Source organism: Candoia aspera, chromosome 8 (genome assembly GCF_035149785.1).
Source record: "Candoia aspera isolate rCanAsp1 chromosome 8, rCanAsp1.hap2, whole genome shotgun sequence".
Classification (NCBI taxonomy): Eukaryota; Metazoa; Chordata; class Lepidosauria; order Squamata; family Boidae; genus Candoia; species Candoia aspera.
The window spans coordinates 77,934,258-77,953,892 of record NC_086160.1 but is presented as its reverse complement, the minus strand read 5'-3'; the positions used below and the strand labels follow the sequence as shown (position 1 = coordinate 77,953,892).

Below are 19,635 nucleotides of genomic sequence, written 5' to 3'. Positions count from 1 at the left end.
TTGTAGGTTACTAAGAGAGTAGTTATAACAACCCTCCTCCCCTGACCTGGCAACTTCCAGATGCATTGCGGCTAGAGCCTCCAGAATTCCCCATGTGTTGGGCATTCTGGGGGTTGTAGTTTACACACATTTGAGGGGGGTGCTCTCAGATCTGGGCTGCAAAACTCTGGGCAGCCATGAGAGGGGAGCCCAGAGGTAGAGTTTCTGGTGTCTTTGTGCCACCCTCCAGCATTCGTCAGGGGTCTTGCGGCCCTAACCCAGCAGCCCTGGCTGTGGCCCTTCCTTGGAGGCGGGAGAGTGTCTCGGTCCTAAAACGACGCCTTTCTTCTTTCTCCAGGGTACATTCCTTTCGGAACTCCCATCGTAAGTATGAGAGCACCTCCCCTCCGTTCTGCTTCCTCGTCACAAGGGATGCAGTTTTGGCTTTGACTTGCGGTGCTCCAGCTGAAGGGGTCACTGTGTACCCAGAACCCTCCTGGGAGGCCCCTTTCTGCTTGCTCTTACTGGAGCACCCGCTTTGCTCCCTGGGGCCAAAAGGAGTCCATGGACCGGCCCTTGGGGCAGTTTGGTGCAGCTTGTGGGGTGTCAGCCTCAATGACAGAGCTGCAGAGCGCCCCTTCCCTCTCTTTGACCCCTTGGCCCCGATCAAGGCGGGCTGGCTGCCCTTTGCCGTCTGCATGGCTGCTGGGGCGGGTTCAGGGCCAGGAAGACAGGACGCTCGGCTCAGCTGAAGGCAAATGGAAGCAGCACTATAGGACGGGAATGGAAATAGGAACCTGCAGGCAGAGGAGTGGAATTAAGCCAATGTTTGGGTGCCATTTTGTTGGGGAAAAGTGGGGGTTCTGGGACTTTTTAAGGAGTGGGCAAGGCATGGCTGGGGAGGCACCAGTTTGGGGCAGTCCTGTCCATCTCTGGGTCTGCAACGGCCCCAGCCCCTCTGCTTGCCTTCCAGGGAGAAGCGTTGGCACCCGCTGCTGTCGTTCTCCACAGCGCTCTCTCTCTCTCGTTATTCTGAGGCTGAATATGCCTGGGGAGCTGTTCTGGCCACATTGCCGGAGACATATGGCCCTTCCTGTAATGATCTCTTGAAGGAAGTAATGGCATGATTCCCAGCGTAAAGAGGGGAAAGGTGTCCTTATTTATGTTTAACATTTGGGTGGTAATCTGTAATTAACTTTGCAAAAAGTTAAACAGAAATTTGAGTTAGCGATCAGGTTGACACCAGAATCGGCCCAAATCCAGACCTGTCAGAGGAGCTGAGAGCTGTCAGCAGAGCTCCGTTTCGCAAGCTGTAAATGATAAACTGGAACCTCTTGCCATAAAGCAGAAAAAAATGATTTTCAAATGTTACATTTTAATTTTAACATTTATGCCAATTGATCTGTGAAATGTAGTGACATAATTGGCAGCTCCCTCAATCCCCGTCTGAGTCTTCAACTGAGCATACTGGAAGGAAGAGACGGGGGTGTTGGGGGGGTATCAGCTGGGAACTCCCTTCCTTCCTTCCTTCCTTCCTTCCTTCCTTCCTTCCTTCCTTCCTTCCTTCCTTCCTTCCTTCCTTCCTTCCTTCCTTCCTTCCTTCTTCTCTCTCCTTGTGTTTGTTTCAGGCTCTAGGGCTGTAGCTGAAGCAAGTCTGAACTTGGGGCAAAGGAAGGGTCTTCATTTATGCAGCAGGAAGGGGTGTCTAAGGAGGCCGGTGGGGGTCCAGGGCAGATTGCATCCAGCAGAGAAGGGAAGTCTTGCCTTTGGTGGGGGAGAATTGTGGCCGCCTCCCCAGAGATTTAGAAGAGCCGGCTGGATAGAGCTTCAGGATTGTGATTGTCCTCAGCCACCTGGCAATTGAGGCGGCCTCCCTGCTGAGCGGTCACCACAGTTCTGGTCCTCCCAGAGCAGCACCAGCAGACAGGCCTGGCTGCTCTGGCGCACGCTTAAGAGCCCAGCACAACATCCCCCCTGTTCAGGTGGGCAGCTCCCCGAATTCCGGGCCAGCGCATTTGGCAAAGCAGGTTGGGAACGCCAGTCTGATTGTCCGTTCGGGGGGGTGGGGGTCACTTCTGGCATATGTCACGCCCACACGGTGCGTCAGCAACATGGAAAGCCACACTGGTTGAATTTCTGCCTGTCCCGTCCATGTGCAGGAGGCCGTCTGAGGCAAAGCCCAGTTGTGCCGGGCCATTAAGGGAGCTCAGGTCTTTGCTTCCGGTGGGATCGATGGGCAGGGTGGGGGGTTTCTTAATTTGCTGCCTGTCCCAAGCCCTGGAAGAAGTCTTTTTGCACGTGCAAAGGAGTTTGGTACTATTTCATGGTGAATCTGTTACTGGGGTTTTAGACCGCCCCCCACCCGGTTCATTTCCGTCTTCCTCTCCGCCAGGAACGAGAAAGGAAGCTGTACGTTCTTGGCAGACGCTGGCCCAGATGGAGCGCCTGCATTAAACGTGCCTCTTGCAGGCAGGCAGGCAGCCTTCTCGTGTGTCCCCCACCCCTCAAAGGATAAGCAGCTCCCTCTCACTCATTTCCAGCCATTCCCTGCCTCCCCCCTCTGGCGTCCACCTGCCCCTCAGAAAGGGACCTCAGTGAGAGCAGACTTCCTTTTGCAGCAGAGGCGGCTTGCAGGGTCGACTCTCGGGCATCTCCTGGCTGGTCAGGAAAGGCGTTGGGCCTCTCCTCGGTGCCAGCCTGGCTCCTTGGCTGTGCTGGAAGGAGCAGCATCCTCAGTGCGGGAAGAGACGAGGCGCTCTGCATCCGCCTGGGGAGAGTCTGGGCAGGAATCCCCGGTGGAGGATGGCACGGGGGCAGGGGGGAAATGGTTTCGCTGCTGCGGGATGTCACACGCGTGGGCCAAATTCAGCGGCCGGGTGAGGCTGTGTCCCGCAAGGTCCTCCTGGCCTGGGCCCCTGCCCGTCTTTGGCTCAGCATCGCCCTGGGCTGAACGGATGCTGAGATAGAGCCATCTCCCTTGCTGAAAGAGGAGGCTGCGGGTGTGCATGGGGAGAAGGCCTCCCACCTGCCAATGCTCGCCCACCTCTGTTTTTTGCCCAGGGAGCATGGAGCGGCTCCAGCGAGCATTCGGAGATCCCCGGCCTGCCTGGGGCTGCTCTGTTCCTTGCTCCTAAAATCTCCCCTTTCCTCTCTTAGGTGGTCGGTCTTCTGCTGCCCAGTCAGACCCTGGCGTCCACCATCTTCTGGCAGGTAAGGATTTTGCGCCCATCGTCCCCTGGAGGAAAAGCCCTTGACGTCTCCGTGCTTTGAGCTTTGTTAATTATTTAAGACGGCTTTGCTGGGGCTGCTGGGGCGGGAGCCTCGTTCACCTTCGCTGGCGGGTGCTTCGCCGGGTGCCTGGGACATGGCCTTCTTCTTGCGCTTTTCTTGAGTAACATCTGCGCTTCCGGAGCCGTCCTCCTGGGTTTCTACCCTGAGAGCTGGCTTTTCCTGGAGACCAAGGGCTCCGGGCTTCCTGGAAAAAGGAGTTGGGGCCTTAAGAACGTCTTGCAGAGGAGCCAGCCCAGCGATAGGGAGCGCACCCCCCTCTCCTTTCCTTCGACTTGTCCACCCACCTCCCCTGAAGGCCAGGTGTGCCCCAGCCTTGGGGCCGAGCTTCCCAGTGGAGGCTGGAGAGAGCCCGCCCTTCTGCTTCATGCGTCCCACGGGGGTGGCCTGGGCCTGGCTGGATCCGGTCCTTCCTCTTGGAGTTGCCTGGACAGATCCAGCCCCTCCCCACCCGGGATTCCTCATCTGTTCCACAGGGGTCCCCACCCCATCCCCCAGATGCAATGCAGTCGGCCCTTTCCAAGCCAGAGATCCAAAGGGGGGGCATGACTGCAGCTGCCACCGGCCCTCCCCAGCCCTCCAGCGGCCCTTCTTGGCCAGCCAGGCCTGGGGGGCTGGGCCAGCTCCTATCACAGGCCAGGCTGAGGGCCCCACAGCTGGAAAGGGGTCCCATCTCCAGGGCAGCCTTTCCATCTCTACCCCCGCCTGCTGAAGTGCCCACCGGCGGTTCAGGAAGAGATGTGCAGGCGAGGCAGATCTGGTTCCCAGGCCCAGATAAGCAAGCGGAGATCATCAACAGAGCCAGATCCATCGAGTGAGTGCTGTCGTCGGCGTCAAAAGCAAGTTGCTTCTGTCTTTCATGGTTGTGAGGATGTGCCTGAAAGATGTGGCGGTGTCTGTTGAGCCCAGAGTCCTGAGCAGGGGGCGGAAGAGCCCACGGGGCTCGTTAGGAAGGGCAGAAGCTGAAAGGACCCCTGGATCGGGACCTGATCTGCGTGTGTGAGAGAGAGAGAGGCATTTCCTTCCAGCCTGCAGGCACTGAGTTACTCTGCTGCAGAACCTGGTTGGACCCGGGGTCTGGCACACGGCTTTACGTAAAGATAGTTAAGTAAAGGCAAATCCGTGTGCCTGCCTCATCTCACATTCCGCAAAAGGCCTGGAAAAGTGTGCCTGCCGGGGGCCTTTGCCTCCAGCTCCCCGGGACCACCTTTCTCCCCCTGGCCTGGCACAGGGCTTCCCTGCCTCCCTCGCCACCTTCCTTCCTCCCCGCCTTGCATCTGCTGCTCTTTCCTCCCTCTTTTCTGACTCTTCTTTCTTTCTCTCTCTCTCTCTCTCTCTCTTCCTCACCTCCTTCTCTGCTCTAGCTCGGCCTCCTTTCCCAGGTTCTGCCCAGCAGCTGGAGAGGAACAGAGCAGCCGCGGCAGAGCCAATTTTAGTAGAAGGTCATGTCAGGGTCCGGTGGAGGTAAGCGCCCCAGCTCAGCTCAGCTCAGCAAAGCACTGGCCAGCTGGGGAGGGCAGTGGCCAGCGCCAGCCTGCCCAGGGACATCCCCTCCACAAACTCACCCTACCCCCGCATCAGGGCCGCCTGCCTCTGTCCCCAGAAGCCATGGCTAGAGCAGCAGGCACCCAGCCTCTCCCTGGAAAACTCCCATGAAGGAAGGAAGGAAGGCAGGAAGGCAGCCTGGCCAAAGCGTGCCCATCCCTGCTTCCAGCACCAGTCGTGGCAGGGGGTGGGGAGGCGGGCTGGTCCCTGGGACTCAGGGTCGGAGGCCTGGAGGAGGCCGCTGAATTGTCTCTCCCTTTGCAGACAGACAGAGCGTGAACCCAAGAGGAGAGTCCCCAGAGGCTGGCACTCTCTCCCCGTGCTCAGGCCCCCCTGCAGGGTCGCCTGGGTAGTTCAATGGTAGAGTGCCCGCTTTGCAAGAAGAGGCCTCGCCAGGTCAGGCCCAGAGGGTCCAGGACGTTGGGGCTCAGCCCTAGCTTGGTGGCAGAACGCCCCCTCTCCACAGAAGCGCCCCACCCGGTCACCAGCCCCCCTCAGCCAGGTGGGGGGAGCTTGCAACCGCTATGTGGACAAAGCTGTGCGGCAGGCAATGCCCCAGGTTGGAGGCCCACCCCAGAGCTTGCCTCCTCCTCACTGCCTTTTGAGAGGCACCGGTCAAAGCAAACAGCGAACTGACCCCCAAGCTCTTAATCAACGCCCCTCCCAAAGCTGGTTTTGCCCTGGGAGCTTCCTCCTCAGAGCCCCCCCCAGCAGGAGTTCACAGAGCAGCCCCCCCCCCACTGCTTTAGATGGGAATGAAATATGTCTGCAGGGCAAGAATCCACTGGGCCGATCCCCTGGAGTCACCCCCCACCCCCCACTGGGATTGGGCACATAACCTGCCTCCTGCCCTCTGCCCTGGCCAGATCAAGTGGGGATGGTGCTGGCACTCGCGCCCAGCCAGGGAGGTGTCCTCCTTCCAGCTCAGCTGAACTCCTGGGGCTTCCCGGCCACAGCCAGGATTCTTCTAAGGGTGCTTGCCGTCGCCTTCTTTTTGACAGTCTAGGCCAGTGTTTCCCAACCTTGGCGACTTCAAGATGCGTGGACTTCAACCCCCAGAATTCCCCAGCCAGCTTGCGTTTGTCAGTTTCAGTCAGCGTGCTGGCTGGGGAATTCTGGGAGCTGAAGTCCACGCATCTTGAAGTCGCCAAGGTTGGGAAACACTGGCCTAAGCTGTGGCCCTGGGGTTTCCTGGCAGTGTCCCATCCAGCTGCAAACCGAGGCCGCCCCTGCTTAGCATCTGTGCCCAGACCCTGCTGGAGAGGCGCAGCCATCAGCCGCTGCCACCAAGCCCCAGTTAGATCCAGAAAGCAGGGAGGCCAGAGGACCGTCCGTGGCGCGTGCGTGTGTGCATGTGTGTGCAGGCGAGTGGCCAGAGAGGGAGAACAGTGGACCTTTGGGCCATCCGTGCCTCTCGGCAGGGCACGTGTCTCACGGATACAAACGGCGTTGCCTGGACCGGCGACAAAATGCTTTCCTTGCTGGAGGGAGGCATAATCGGAGGGCTGCTTCCGGCACGTTTGCTCTGCGCTTCTCTTGCAGCCGTTCTGCCACAGGGCCGTCAGTCGGTGCGCTCGCCCCCCCTTGCATGCCACCTTTTAACCAGCAGTTTGTCCCTGCTTCTTGTCTCTTGTCCGTAGTGGTTGAACCAGAGCCACAATGCCTGTGTCAACTATGCAAACCGAAACGCAACGAAGGTGAGGGCTGTTCCCCTGGCAGAACAGAAGAGCTTCCGGCTTGATTCCACCCCCACCCCGGCTCATCCCCCTGGGATGGGGGGAGAGTTCCAGGGGACCCAGACTGGTCAGCACCCCTGAACCCCCACACCTGGGTGGCAGGTACAGGGCTTGGCTGGGGTTTCCTGCCAGGCCCTTCTGCCATCTTTTGGGGCTGTGGCACAGCTTCTGCCTGTGCCTCCGGGAAGGTCAGCAGCCTCCTGCCACCTTGTCAGCCACACTGTCCTGGAGTTGCCAGCCTGGGCCTGCCCTGCTCCTCCTCGAAGGGGGCCCACCGTCCAGGCATTGGAGCCGGTCCTTAAGCCCCGCCACAGGCTTGTGAGGCAGTGGCAGCCGGCCTTCCCCGCCTGGGGCCTCCAGATCTGCTGAGGCTCCAGCCCCAGAGCTGCTTGCCGAGAGAGTTGGGACCATCATCTGAATGGATCTGGAACTGGGTCAGCTGGTGCTGGGTCCCCTGCAACCCGAGCAGTTTGGGCTTTGCCCAGGCCTGGCCAGCTGACCGGCCTTTCTGGGCATCAGGGCCCCTGGATCTTCCGGGGTGGGCTTATTCTCCTTTTCATCCTTCAGGGCACTGGGGTCTGAGGCCCCCGGGAGGGCAACAGCTCCATCAGAGCTCCTGCACAGTTGAAGCCCAGCAGGAAAATGGTCGAGTGTCAGTGCTGGGCTTCTGCAGAGTGGGGTGGAGGGGTGCTCCTGAGGGCGAAAAGAGAAGCTCACGCTGCCCAGAGGCCTCCTGCTCCATTTGCGTCCTGTTGTGCTGTGGACAGTTGGCCCATTTTGGCAGGGGGTCTCAGGGGCTGCAGATGGGCTGGGGGGCTTGCTTTCCCCTGATAGCTCCCCTCCTGCCTGGGAGGGCCCAAGCACCTCCCACGTCCTTTGGGGGGTCGAGTGCAGCACCCTAGAAGCACCCTGGCTTCCTCCCAGCCCTCCCTCCCTTTGCCCCCCCCCCCCCCGCCGCGTTGCTTTCCCTGCCTGTGATGCGAGGCTCTGCTTCCTTCCTCCCCAGCCGTCGCCGACCTCCAAGTTCATCCAGGGCTACCTGGGAGCAGTGGTCAGTGCCGTCTCAATAGCGGTGGGTAACCCTTGGCTGCTGCTTTCCCCTCTTGGGTTTGGGGGGCAAGAGGCCCCTTGCTGGCTTCGACCCCCGGGGGGCTCCCCGGTGGTGGGAAGATCTGCCCTGAGCCTTTGGGGGGGCCGGCTCCCGAAGGGCAAGGGCGGGAGTGGCAGGGGGGCTCTGATGAGCCTGCGGGCCGCTGGGAGAAAGGCTCTGCCGGGGGATGCCTGCGCTGTCCCTGTGGCACATTTCCTGGCGGGGGAGGGACAGGAGCACCCCCTGCCCTTGACCACAACGTCAGCCAGTGAGGAAGGTTTAGTCAGGGCCGTGGAAGAGAGGGAAACTGCCAGTGCTGTGCTGGAGCTCTTGGTGTCTGGGGCGGTCCAAGGCAATCAGACACACTGTGGACTTCAGGAAAGCAGGTTTGAATCAACGCAGAGCAAAGGTAAATGGGACTCATGGCAGCAGGCGGGGAAAGGGCAGGAGAGGCCTGGCAGCAGTCAAGACAGGCGATTCTGGTCCAGCCTTCAAGAGGGGCACCAACGGTCCAAGGAGAGGAAGGCTCCCTTTCACAGGAGGGGCCAAGAGGAAGCAGACAGCCGTTCTGCCTAAGCACCTTTAACTTAGATTCCTTCACTGAGCAGGTAGCTGGACTGGATTCCCCCTCCCGCTGTGGGATTCTGTAAGCCAGCTTAGTTATTGCAGCTTCAGCCTTACCCTGTAAAGGTGGAGCCCACTTAATTGGTTTATCTTGGCCCTTTTGAAGGCGATCATTTATAAGATCTCAGGAAACTAGGCAGGCTGCCTCTCCTGTTCCAGAAAGCATGGCCAGAGACCCTTCTGCAAGCCCTTGGTTCAAACAGAGGCGCTAGACTGACCACAGAGATGCTGGAAATGAGTCTATGGAGCTCTGGCAATGAGTAGCCACATCTGTCCCAGGGATGGGGCTCCTGTGTCCACCTCTCCTGCCCGGTTAATTCCCTGCCGGGTCCTCATCTTCACTCCTTTCCTGCCGCCACCAACTATCACCTGCCCTGCCTCCCTGCCAGCAACACCATTTTCCACCCTCCCGCCTGGCGAAGGTGCTCCCGCAGCTTTTCTCTAGGCTTGCTGCCCACCTTGATAATTGTCTGCGAGGAACTGCTGCAGCTGCGTTGATGGTCTGCGAATCTCCCATCAGCAGTTTGAGATGGAGCAGGAGGCCACCCACCGGCCTCTGCTCTGTTGACCACTTAGCACCGCCAGGGAACCTTGAGATCTGGCCCAGGTGAGCAGATGCATGCCTCAAGCCTCAGGCCTTGTGGAACCGAGGAGGAGCAGCAGTCCTGTTTTCCGCTTGGTGCCTCTGTGGCTCAGGGCCAGGGCTTGGCCACACCGTTAAGTCCTTCCCTCCTCCTTGGTAAAGGAAGTGGGAGGGGGCTTCTGGGCCCCCACCTGTTTCCCCGCCTCTATTCTGGGAGGGCCAATGACTCTGGCCTTGCAGGAGGAGGCGCAGAATTAAACTCTTTCTAGCCCGAGTTCCTTGAAAGGGGTCCCACACAATTTCACATTCCAAGTGGGCTTGTCTCTAGGTATGCTGTGGCAGCCCTGGCCACAATTACATGAGTTTTGATCTGGAGACCATGGCGTCTGTTTAAACATGGTGCCCGTGACGCACGCTTGCTCTGGCCCATTGCTCAGGCAATACTGAATCTCAAGAGGGCCCTTTTTCACTTCCTGGCTTTGTGGGGCTCTGGCAGCTTTCTAGTTTTGCTCTTGCATCCTGCCAGGAAGGAGATGAGCAGACAGTTTGCATTCAGTTGCATCTAGCAGAGGGAAGTGGGTGGGCGGGGGTATTGGGGGAGAAGAAAGGGGCAGCCATTGGGCATCAGCTCCGAAGGTGGGAGAAAGGGGATGAGGCTCCACTTTGTACCATTTGGAGATTGTCAGCACTAGCGAAACGGAGCAAATGCCAGCTTGGAGGCTTTCCAGTCCAGTTTGGTAAAAAAAGGGTTCCTCCAAATTTCAGGGTACAGGCTAGCCCCCTTGCTTGGACTCCTGCCCATTGGCATAGTAGCTGGTAATCGGTTAGCAAAGGAAAAGGCTTCCGTCCCTCCGGGCATCTCATTCTGCAGATTTGCTGCCTCCCGCCCCCAAAACAAAAAGACATAGGAGGACCAAGGTGAAACGAACGATGAACCTCAGCTCTCCCTCTGTAACCTTTGCAGTCTTGGTATCCAGATTCCACCCCCCTGCTGCCCCCCCCCCCTCAAAGGGTAGGCTGCAGAGTGCAGTAGCTCTAATCTGATACTGATAAAAAGACCACCTTGAGTTATGACCAAAAGTACCACTGAGCTCCAGGGTGGTGCTCAGTCAAGGGACCCACCTTTATCCTGTGAAGAAACACCTTCCGCACCATAAGCATGTGCAGAGCGCTCAACCTTTTGCCAAAATCAGTTTTATTGATCCTGGTATGTCCGGTCGTGTCTTGTGCCCTTCCTTGCACACACAGGAAGATGGTTTGGTTTGTCTCCTTTTATCTCCAGTGTGAACAAAATACAAATTACGTGCTGTAGAAAAATTATTCAGTTGAGCTCAGGAATTTGGGGACTATGTTCCATTTGGATATTTATGTATGCCTATCTTTTGTAACTGTATTTACTTAGAGTAATTTTTCTACAGTACATAATTTGTGTTATGTTCATAATGCAGGGACCTGATTCTTGCTTCGTTTTTCCAGTATTGATCAGCCCTAACAACTCCCCCTCCCTTTTGCCTCCTTTATCCTGGCAAAACTCGAAGTGGGTGAGGAAAGGGAGTTGGGGTGGGCCACGGCCGGACAGACAGAGCTCTGCATCACTTTCCCTGCTCTCCCAGGCTGGAGAGGCCCTTGAGCTCTGCGCAGAAAGCCAATTGAAGCACCTCCTTCGGAGCCCCCTGCCCCTCGGGGTCGCCGGTTCCATGGGCTGCTCTTACGAGAGGTGCTCGCACTGCGCTGCCCATTGGTGCCTGGCCTGGGAGGGCTCTGCCCCTGACCTCTCTCTGCTTGCTCCCCCTGCAGGTGGGCCTTAACCTTCTGATCCAGCGAGCGAACCAGTTTACACCAGCCACCCGGCTCCTGATCCAGAGATTTGTGCCATTCCCTGCTGTAGGTGAGACCCCTGCCCTTCCCCTGGAGGCTGGTGCTGCTGTGATTCTGGGGCCACTGATGCTCCCAGGCTTCCGCCAGGCTGGAGGGTGTTGCAGGCCAGCTGCCTGTGGGAAGGATCTGCTGCCTTGCGGGGCTGGGCATCCCTCCCCAGCCCTGTGGAAGGTGCCACTGGCAGAGGGGTACCACGTGACCGAAGGCATTCCCCTGAAATCATGCAGGGCGTGCTGTGCCCTTGCGCCCCCTGCCCTGAGTGTTGGCAAGGGTCCATCAAGGCAGCCCTTCCTGCTGCATTGCTTATCCGTGAGCTTGCGGAGCCTGGCCCCCTGGGCTTCCGGCTGGGGCTCTCCCAGATAGCTCTACGGGGCATGAGGAAAGGCATGGAGCCAGGGCCCACCAGCAGGGACAGCCGGGCACGGCTGCACCCAGCCCTCTTCTGTCCAGAGAAAGGAGTTCCCATTCTCCCCTCCACTTTATGGACATGGGATCCGTGCAGCTTCTGGAGGCAGGAGCTCAGTGGGGGAAGGCCTCAGCCCGTACCGTTCTCTGCTGCTTTGAGAGAACCCTTGGCTCGGCTGTAGGCGGCCCTGGATCTCGGCCCCAAGGTCCCTGGAGGACTGGCCTCTGCCCTAGAGCCTGAGGATGCCCGGGACACCGCCTCCTCTGGGGGAGAAGAGGCGCTGAGACCTGGAAGGACCAGCTCTCCGAGAGCCTCGGCGTTCCGGCATCCGGGCGGCCTTTGGGGAGAGGGGGTGACAAGGTTCCCTGTGCGGGGTGGTGCAATGGCTCCCGCAGGGGCTTTGTGGCTGCAGAAGGTCCCTTCAGCGTGGGACTGGCAGGGGGCTCAGCCAGACTGCAACTTCCTTCCCCCCCTCCCCCGCTCCCCATTAAATGCAATTTCACCTGGCCCAGAGGGGGGGATTTGGAGCACCCCAAGTTTGAGTTCTGCCACTGCCAACCTTCTGGGGGGTCAGAAGCAGTGGTGCAGAAGGTTTGCCCCCAGTCCATTTGGGGGGCTCTTTAAGCACAGCTTTTTCAGCTCCTCTCCTTCCCCTGCAGCGAGCGCCAACATTTGCAACGTAGTCCTGATGAGGCACACAGAACTGGAAGAAGGGATTGACGTCCTGGACGGGGAGGGGAACGTGGTCGGATCTTCCAGGATTGCTGCCAGACACGTATGGGCCTCCCTGGGGCTCCCGGCTCACCACTTCCGCCTGGGCTGCAAGGGGAGGAGGGTTCCACTGGGGTTGGGCGCTGCTCCAGGGTGGGCATGTGGAGGCCAGACCGCCTTGGCCCAAAAGAGACCCTCTTGCACTGCCATTTTGCTGCCAGCCCTCAAGGTTTCCCAGAGCAGCCCCTTCCCCTTTCCAGGGTGACTCAGTCTTCTCTGCTCAGGGAGTGGGGGAAGGATGCCCCCCGCCTCCCTGTGGATTCCCCCCCATTGGCAGGGAGGAGGAAGCCTAATGCCACAGTAGTGGCAGTGCCCTTGTGGTGGCCCATGGTTTGGGGGACTCCCCCAAACCTGGGAGCGCCCTAACTCTGCGATGGGGGAAATGGGCAAAAGCTCCTGGGGGCTTCTGGGGCTCTACAAGAGCAGGAAGCGTTTGGCTTCCCTCCGCAGCTGTCCCCAGAGCGGGAAGGGCCGGGGTGCCTGATTGTGGGGTGACAAACAGGAAGGAAGGGGGGGAGGCAGGGAGGCTTCTTAACTTCATTAGCAATTGCCAGCCATGCCTGTAGGAAGACGTTCCAGATGTTTTCTGACTCCCACTAACAACACCTGCCTGGTTCTCCCTGCACTTCAGCCCTGCCACCTGCCCCGTCTGCACAGCACTCCGTTTCTTCCCTCTTCCGAGTAGCTCATTACCAAAATACCTGCACAAAGGCCCACCCGACGCATGGCGTAACCGATAGGTACGGCTGTGCCTTTGTTGTATTTCACACTGTCCAAAAGAGAACGTGGTTTCGGCTGGCAGAGCGTGCTTGGGAAGAGGGTGGGCCCGCCTGTGCCCATCCAGAGCCCATCCCCCTTTCAGAAGTTAAAGCCTCCAGTGCAGGGCCGGGCCTGCCCCCCGCAGCCCCCTTGTTCAAAACGGTAGCTGCTTCAGCTGCCTTTTATTTTGAGCCGACCGACCCACAAGACCTGAGCTTTGCTTCTCTGGAGTCACCCACTGCACCATGGAGCTGCCCCTGCTGGCTCTCCAGAGAACGTGGAGGGGTGGCCGGTCAGTTCCTCCGTGCTGGGACAGAGGGGGCAGGTGTGGGAGACCCGGAAGGGGGTCCCCTTACAGTCCAGGAGAGGCCAAGCCTCTGTGAGCCCGCAAGGGCAGGGCAGATGATCAGACAGACCTGGGCTCCATGGCAGGACATAAAACGCCTCCCGAGACAGTGCAGGTGGCAGCCCGGAAGCCTTTGGAGCGGAGGCTGCTCAGAATGGGGGTGGGTACTTTGAGGGCACCTTTGCAAACTGCAGCACTGGCATCAAGAGGGATGGTGGGTCAAAGGTCAGGGTCACCCTCAATTGTACCCTTTCAAGCCTGTTCCGGGTAGACAGGGAGGTGCCCAGCAACATGTGCCAAAGCCACAAGGGCAGGCAGCAGCCTGAGGAAGGCTAGTCTGCACCATCACGCTGCTCTCAGGTCAGCGCTGCTTCCAAGTTGGGCTTCCAGCAGATGGTCCTCTGAATCGTGTCCCTGGGCTGCGAGCCGCCTCGGCCTTCTGAGCGTGAACTGCGCAGCTTCCGGCCACAATGCAGTGCATGAGCCATTTCTGTGAGCGTTCAGTGTGGGGCTGACGCAGCCCAGGCTGGAAACACCCCGCACGGCCCCTTCCGTGTAGTTCAGGGAGCGGGCGTCTGCCCACCCCTCAGAGCCCGGGGGTTTCTGGGCAGGAGGGCAAGCGAGGGATCTGAAGCGACTCCCCACGGTCTTTTCCTCAGGCCCTGATGGAGACGGCGCTCACCAGAGTGGTCCTGCCAATGCCGATCCTGGTTCTGCCTCCCATCGTCATGTCTCTCCTGGAAAAGTAAGAGGGGCGGGCTGGCGCTGGGGAAGGAGACCTCCCTCTAGGGCTGTAACATGTAGAGGGCGGGGTAAAGGCCTCCCAGTCTTACATAGGGGGTGGGGTGTTTGGGGGTGTCGTTTTCCACATTCCCAAATGCTTTTTATATGCCAGGCTGGTAAAGGGGGGGCAATTCTTTTGCATTCTGCTTCCTGTTTGTAGCACAATCTCATGAGTATCACAATGAAAATGAAAAGGGAATTGCACAGCAGAGAATCTTCTAGCCAAATAGGTTGCAATCTCATTCTGTCATCCTGGGTGTTGGCCAGACCTTCCAATTTTATGTCATCTGCATATTTGATAAGCAGCTCATTGGTATCTATCTATCTATCTATCTATCTATCTATCTATCTCTCTATCTCTCTATCTCTCTATCTATCTATCTATCTATCTATCTATCTATCTATCTATCTATCTATTAGATTTGAGGCCACCCAACTCCTGACAACTCTAAAATAGAGCCATAGAACCAAGTGAAAAAAGAACTGTGCGTGTCTGGGAAATGTACAATCTAACAAAAACAATGGAAGAGAATCTTTGCAGGCCAGGGTTGAACTGTGGAATCCTTGCAGTCCTCCCTCGCACTGATAATGTGACCTAGTCGGGTAATGAAACGTCTGCAAGCAAACACCAAACTCAGAGAGCACCGGGGACTCCACATAACAAAAGCAACCAGGTCATTAATAAGAATGTTGACTGCTGCTGGCCCCAAGACAGATCCCCACAGGACTCCATTGGTCACTGCTCCCCAATGCAGTTATTAGGCAGTTGGGGGGGCCTTACTACAGTGCCATCCATGCCATACTTTAACAGCTGGTCAATGAGAATGTCACCTGGAACCTTGTCAAAAGCTTTGCTGAAGGCTAGATAGATTATATCCATGGCATTTCCCTTGTCCACTAAAGTAGGTGCCTTGTTGAAGAGGAAGATAGGCTTGATCGCACAGTACCTGTTTTTGACAAAACCATGCTGACCCTGAGTAGTCACGGCACTAAAGGGGGAGTGGCTTTGTCGGAGATGTGCCCGGTCAGGTTTCAGGTGAGGCACCAGCCGAGATGCCGGGGCAGGGGAGGAGGGGTGGCAGTCGTCATCCGAGAGTCCCTAGTGGCCTTCAGGGGCGCTGCTCCACAAGTAGCTGGTTGTGAGACCCTGTTTTTCAAGTTGGGTGCCCGAGAGCAGTTGGGAGTGTTGCTGCTGTACCCGCCTCCCTGCTGCGTAGCAACCTCTCTGCCTGAGTTGCTGGAGGCGGTCTCAGGGTTGGAGGTGGAGTTCCCCAGGCTTATGGTTCTGGGGGACTTCAATCTGCCATCACTGGGGTGGGCCTCAGAGGCAGCTCGGGAGTTCATGGCCCCCATGGTGGCCATGGGCCTGACTCAGATTATTCGGGACCCGACTCAAGACAGTGGACTCACACCAGACTTAGTTTTCTTTTCAGAGCGGTGCCAATGTGATCTGAGGGGAGAGTTACAGCTGTCCCCACTGTCATGGTCAGACCACGCCCTGGTGGCCCTGAGTTTCTCCTGTGCCACTCCCCTCCGCAGGGAGGCAGGGCCTGTTCGATCGGTCCGCCCCCGGCGACTAATGGACCCAATGGGGTTTCAGAGGGAGCTGGGGTTATACCCGAGGACTTGCTGCATGGTCCAGCAGAGGCTGTGGCCGCTGCCTGGAATAGGGAGGCAGCTGGGGCCTTGGACAGGATTGTGCCTGTGTGGCCTCTCTTATCCTATTGAACCCAACACTCCCCGTGGTTCACAGAGGAGCTGAGGGTTCTGAAGAGGATTAAGAGACGCCTGGAGCGCCGCTGGAGAAAGACGAAGACCGAACCCGACCAGACACAAGCTAGAGCTGTGATTAAGGCCTACCTTGTAGCAGTAAGAGTGGCGAAACGTCAGTATTTCTCCGCTCTTATTGCATCCACCCAGCGGCCCTGTTTAGGGTCACCCAATCCCTGTTGGGGAAAGGGGGTCCGGAAAATCATCTACAGGGCCGTGCTGAGTTTTCAGAACATCTGCAGGATAAAATCGCTCGGATTCGCTCTAAGTTGGACTCCAAGCGTGGGATGGAGTCTGGGGAGATGCCCAGGGAACGTACTTACTCAGTTATCTGGGAACAGTTTGATCCTGTTGGACCTGAGGAAGTGGACAAGATCCTCCGGACTGTAAATGCCACCACCTGTCAATTAGACCCGTGTCCCTCCTGGCTGGTGAAGGCAGCTCGGGTGGTGACGTGTGGTTGGGCCCAGCCGATGGTAAATACATCCTTGTGGGAGGGGGTGTTTCTGGCGGCCTTTAAGGAGGCGTTGGTACGTCCCCTCCTCAAGAAACCATTACTGGACCCTACCGTGCTGGATAATTTTCATCCAGTCTCCCACCTCCCCTTTATGGGGAAGGTGGTTGAGAAGGTGGTAGCACTGCAGCTCCAGAGGATCCTGGAGGAAGCGGATTATCTAGACCTCTTTCAGTCAGATTTCAGGCCCGGATATGGGACAGAAACAGCATTAGTTGCACTTATGGATGCGGGATGGAGGCAGTGCATGCATCCTTGCTCTCCTTGACCTCTCAGCGGCTTTCGATACCATCGACCATGGTATCCTTCTGGCGCGGCTCAGGGAGTTGGGGGTGGGTGGTGTAGTTTTACACTGGTTCACCTCCTCCCTCCGGGGCCGGTCCCAGTTGGTGTTAGTAGGGGAGGAGAGATTGGGCTCACAGCCCCTCCTTTGTGGGGTGCCGCAGGGATTGGTATTCTCCCCTCTCCTTTTTAACATCTACATGAAACCGCTGGGTGAGATCATCCGTCTCCACGGGATGAGGAACCATCAATATGCTGATGATACTCAGTTATACATCTCCATCCCAGGGGAAGTAAGTGATGCTGTGACTGCCCTCTCCAGGTGCCTGGAGGCTGTGGAGGCCTGGATGGGGAACAACAGGCTTCAGCTGAACCCTGGTAAGACCAAGTGGCTGTGGGTTAACGGCCCTTCAGCTCCTAGGAATTTGCCATCTTTAGTTCTGGATGGGGCTGCGCTGCCCCAGACAGACCCGGTGCGTAACTTGGGGGTCCTCTTGGGACTCATGTCTCCTGCTCAAAGAGCAGGTGGCAGTCGTGGCCAGAACGGCCTTTGCACAACTTCGTGTTGTGCTCCAGTTACGCCCCTTCCTGGACCGAGAGGCCCTTCGAACAGTCACTCATGCCCTGGTCATCTCCCATATAGACTATTGTAATGTGCTCTACATGGGGCTACCTTTGAAGAGTATGGGGAAGCTACAGCTGGTCCAAAATGCAGCTGCGTGGGCGATTTTGGGTGCTTCAAGATCAGCACATATTACCCCATTGCTGCCGGAGCTGCATTGGGTGCCAGTTTGCTTCCAGGTCCAATTCAAGGTGTTGGTTATCACCTTTAAAGCCCTACATGGCATGGGGCCAGGTTACCTAAGGGACCGTCTCATTCCCGCTACATCAACCCGTCCCACCCGCTCATGCAGAGCGGGCATGCTGCGGACCCTGTCTGCACGAGAACTCCATCTGGCGGGGTCCAGGAGGTGGGCCTTCTCTGCAGCAGCTCCCGCCCTTTGGAACACTCTTCCCCCAGAAGTGAGGCTAGCCTCCTCCCTTTTGGACTTCAGGAAATGATTGAAGACCTGGCTTTGTCACCATGCCTGGAGTGGGGAGAGGAAGAGCCACTCTTGGGGTTGGTTGGCTCCCTAGTCCTGCCAAGGCCAGTCTTGTTCCCCTTTGGGTGGTATTAGATCTCGAAGCAAATATTTGTAGCTCAGGGTTGAACGGTGGAGTCCTTGCTGCTCTCTGAGCCTTGCTGTTTTCTTGCAGATGTTTCATTGCCAGACTAGGCAACATCTTCAGTGCAAAGAGGGAGTGGGCCTTGCTCTCAGTTTATATACCGTGGCTTGCCCTGCTTGTGTTGGTAGGGGTGTTGGTAAGGGTGTTGTACTCTCCTTGGTAGGGGTGTTGTTCTCTCCTAAGGAGAGAACAACACCCCCACCAACACAAGCAGGGCAAGCCACAGTACATAAACTGAGAGCAAGGCCCTCTCCCTGTTTACACTGAAGATGTTGCCTAGTCTGGCAATGAAACGTCTGCAAGAAAACAGCAAGGCTCAGAGAGCACCCAGGACTCCATGATATTAGATCTGCCATTACTTGGATCTCATTACATTTTATATTTATTGATTGATAGTGATATTTATGGATTAATGATATTATTTATGATTTTATTGAATTTTAAACTGTTTTATTGTGAACTGCCCAGAGTCCCCCGTATGAAGGAGATGGGCGGTGATAAAAAATATGAAAAATAAATAAATAAATAAAATAAACAGGAGAGGAAACAACGGGCATCCCTGTCTTGTCCCTTTTTGTATCTCCCAGGGTTTTGTTAGATCTCCATTGGCAATTATTTGTGCTTTCTGTGAAGTGTAGATCAGTCTTACCCATTTAATAAAATTCTCTCCAAAATTCATATCTTCCAAAACTTGAAGACCCAGTTCAAATTGTCAAAGGCCTTCTCTGCGTCTAAGAAAAGCAATGCGACTTATTTTTCATTATGTTGCTCCAAGTATTCCAAGACGTCCAACAAATTTCTTATATTATCCTTTAACTGTCTTTTTAGGTAAAAACCCACACTGATCTTCATGAATAAATTCCTGCGAAATTATTTTCAACATCTCAGCCAAAATCGTTGTAAACAACTTATAGTCATTATTCAATAATGATATCGGCCGACAGTTTCTTCTTAAAGTCAAATCTTGTCCCTGCTTAGATATTAATACTATATTAGCCTCTTTCCAGCTCTCTGGCATCTCCAGAGAGATTTCCCCTCTGGCATTTCCCCTCTGTAAAATAGAATTCATTGCATTTTGTAAAGATTGCAAAAACCTCCATGTGGTGTGGACGTAAAGACAGGGGCGAAATAGGAGTTGAGTTCCCCTGCTCTCTCCTGCTCCCTGCCTCCTGTGTGGCCCTACTGAAGAAGCCCTTCCTCTGTAACTTTGCCTCTCTTGTTAACCTTAGCTCATGCTCTGCCTTTGTCTTCCTGACACCAGTCCTGCCTTTCTGCACTGGACCTGCGTCGTCTCCCTTTCCTTCCATTTCCAGTAAGCGTCCTCCTTTAGTCTTGGCCAATTCAACTAAATTGGCTTCTTTAGATGTCTCCCCATTGTCTTGCTCATTGGTAGCGTTTGAAACTGGGTTATCCTAAACTTCTTTTTCAAGGAGCAGGATGATGATCTAGGTCTAGTTACGATCTCTGAGAAATGTTGGAGAAGTGGTGAAGGGCCAGAAGACTGGAGGGAAACAAATCCTGCCCCTGTCTTCAAAAGGGGGGGAAGGAAAATCTAGCAAGGATCCATCAGTCTGACATCAGTACCTGAGAAGATCATAAAGAGGTTGGTCTGTGAAGCACCTTGAGAAAAATGGGATAACTACACGAAGGCAGCAGCGTAGATGGATATATTTAGTTCTGAGGAAAGATGGCTGTGGTGGCAGGTATGGTTATATGATAACCCTCTTCAACAACCTGAAAGGATGTTTCTCAGAAGGCACTGTGGGCCTCCTTGGTTCTCTGCTCCCACCTGCCTTTGTTCTTCCCACCTTGTTCGCACATCCTCTGCGCCTGCACACCGTGCTCTTCCCCGGTGCACTTCCCCCCCTTCCCTGGACACGCCTCCTCTCTTCTCCTGTGCACATGCAGCCCCTGGAGATTTCCACATTGCTCCCCAGGCACCTTACCATCCCCTCCTGCTGTTGGGACTCCCTCCTTTCGTCTCGGCTCCCTGGGGAAGCATCCAGCCCAGCTAAGTGGTGTCTATTTTGAGCTCCCCGCTTGGCATAGGGAGG

The 19,635-nt window shown here is 56.5% G+C and overlaps 1 protein-coding gene across 1 annotated transcript in view; it reads left to right on the top strand.

Moving 5' to 3' along the window:
- Positions 1-19,635, top strand: part of SFXN5 (sideroflexin 5) — a 78,190-nt gene that overhangs the window by 37,478 nt on the left and 21,077 nt on the right. Inside the window, exons 6-12 of the mRNA XM_063309693.1 lie at positions 338-363; positions 3,136-3,189; positions 6,453-6,509; positions 7,555-7,620; positions 10,643-10,733; positions 11,789-11,904; positions 13,665-13,750. Coding sequence (XP_063165763.1) covers positions 338-363; positions 3,136-3,189; positions 6,453-6,509; positions 7,555-7,620; positions 10,643-10,733; positions 11,789-11,904; positions 13,665-13,750 — 496 coding nt within the window. The remainder of the gene's footprint in view (positions 1-337; positions 364-3,135; positions 3,190-6,452; positions 6,510-7,554; positions 7,621-10,642; positions 10,734-11,788; positions 11,905-13,664; positions 13,751-19,635) is intronic.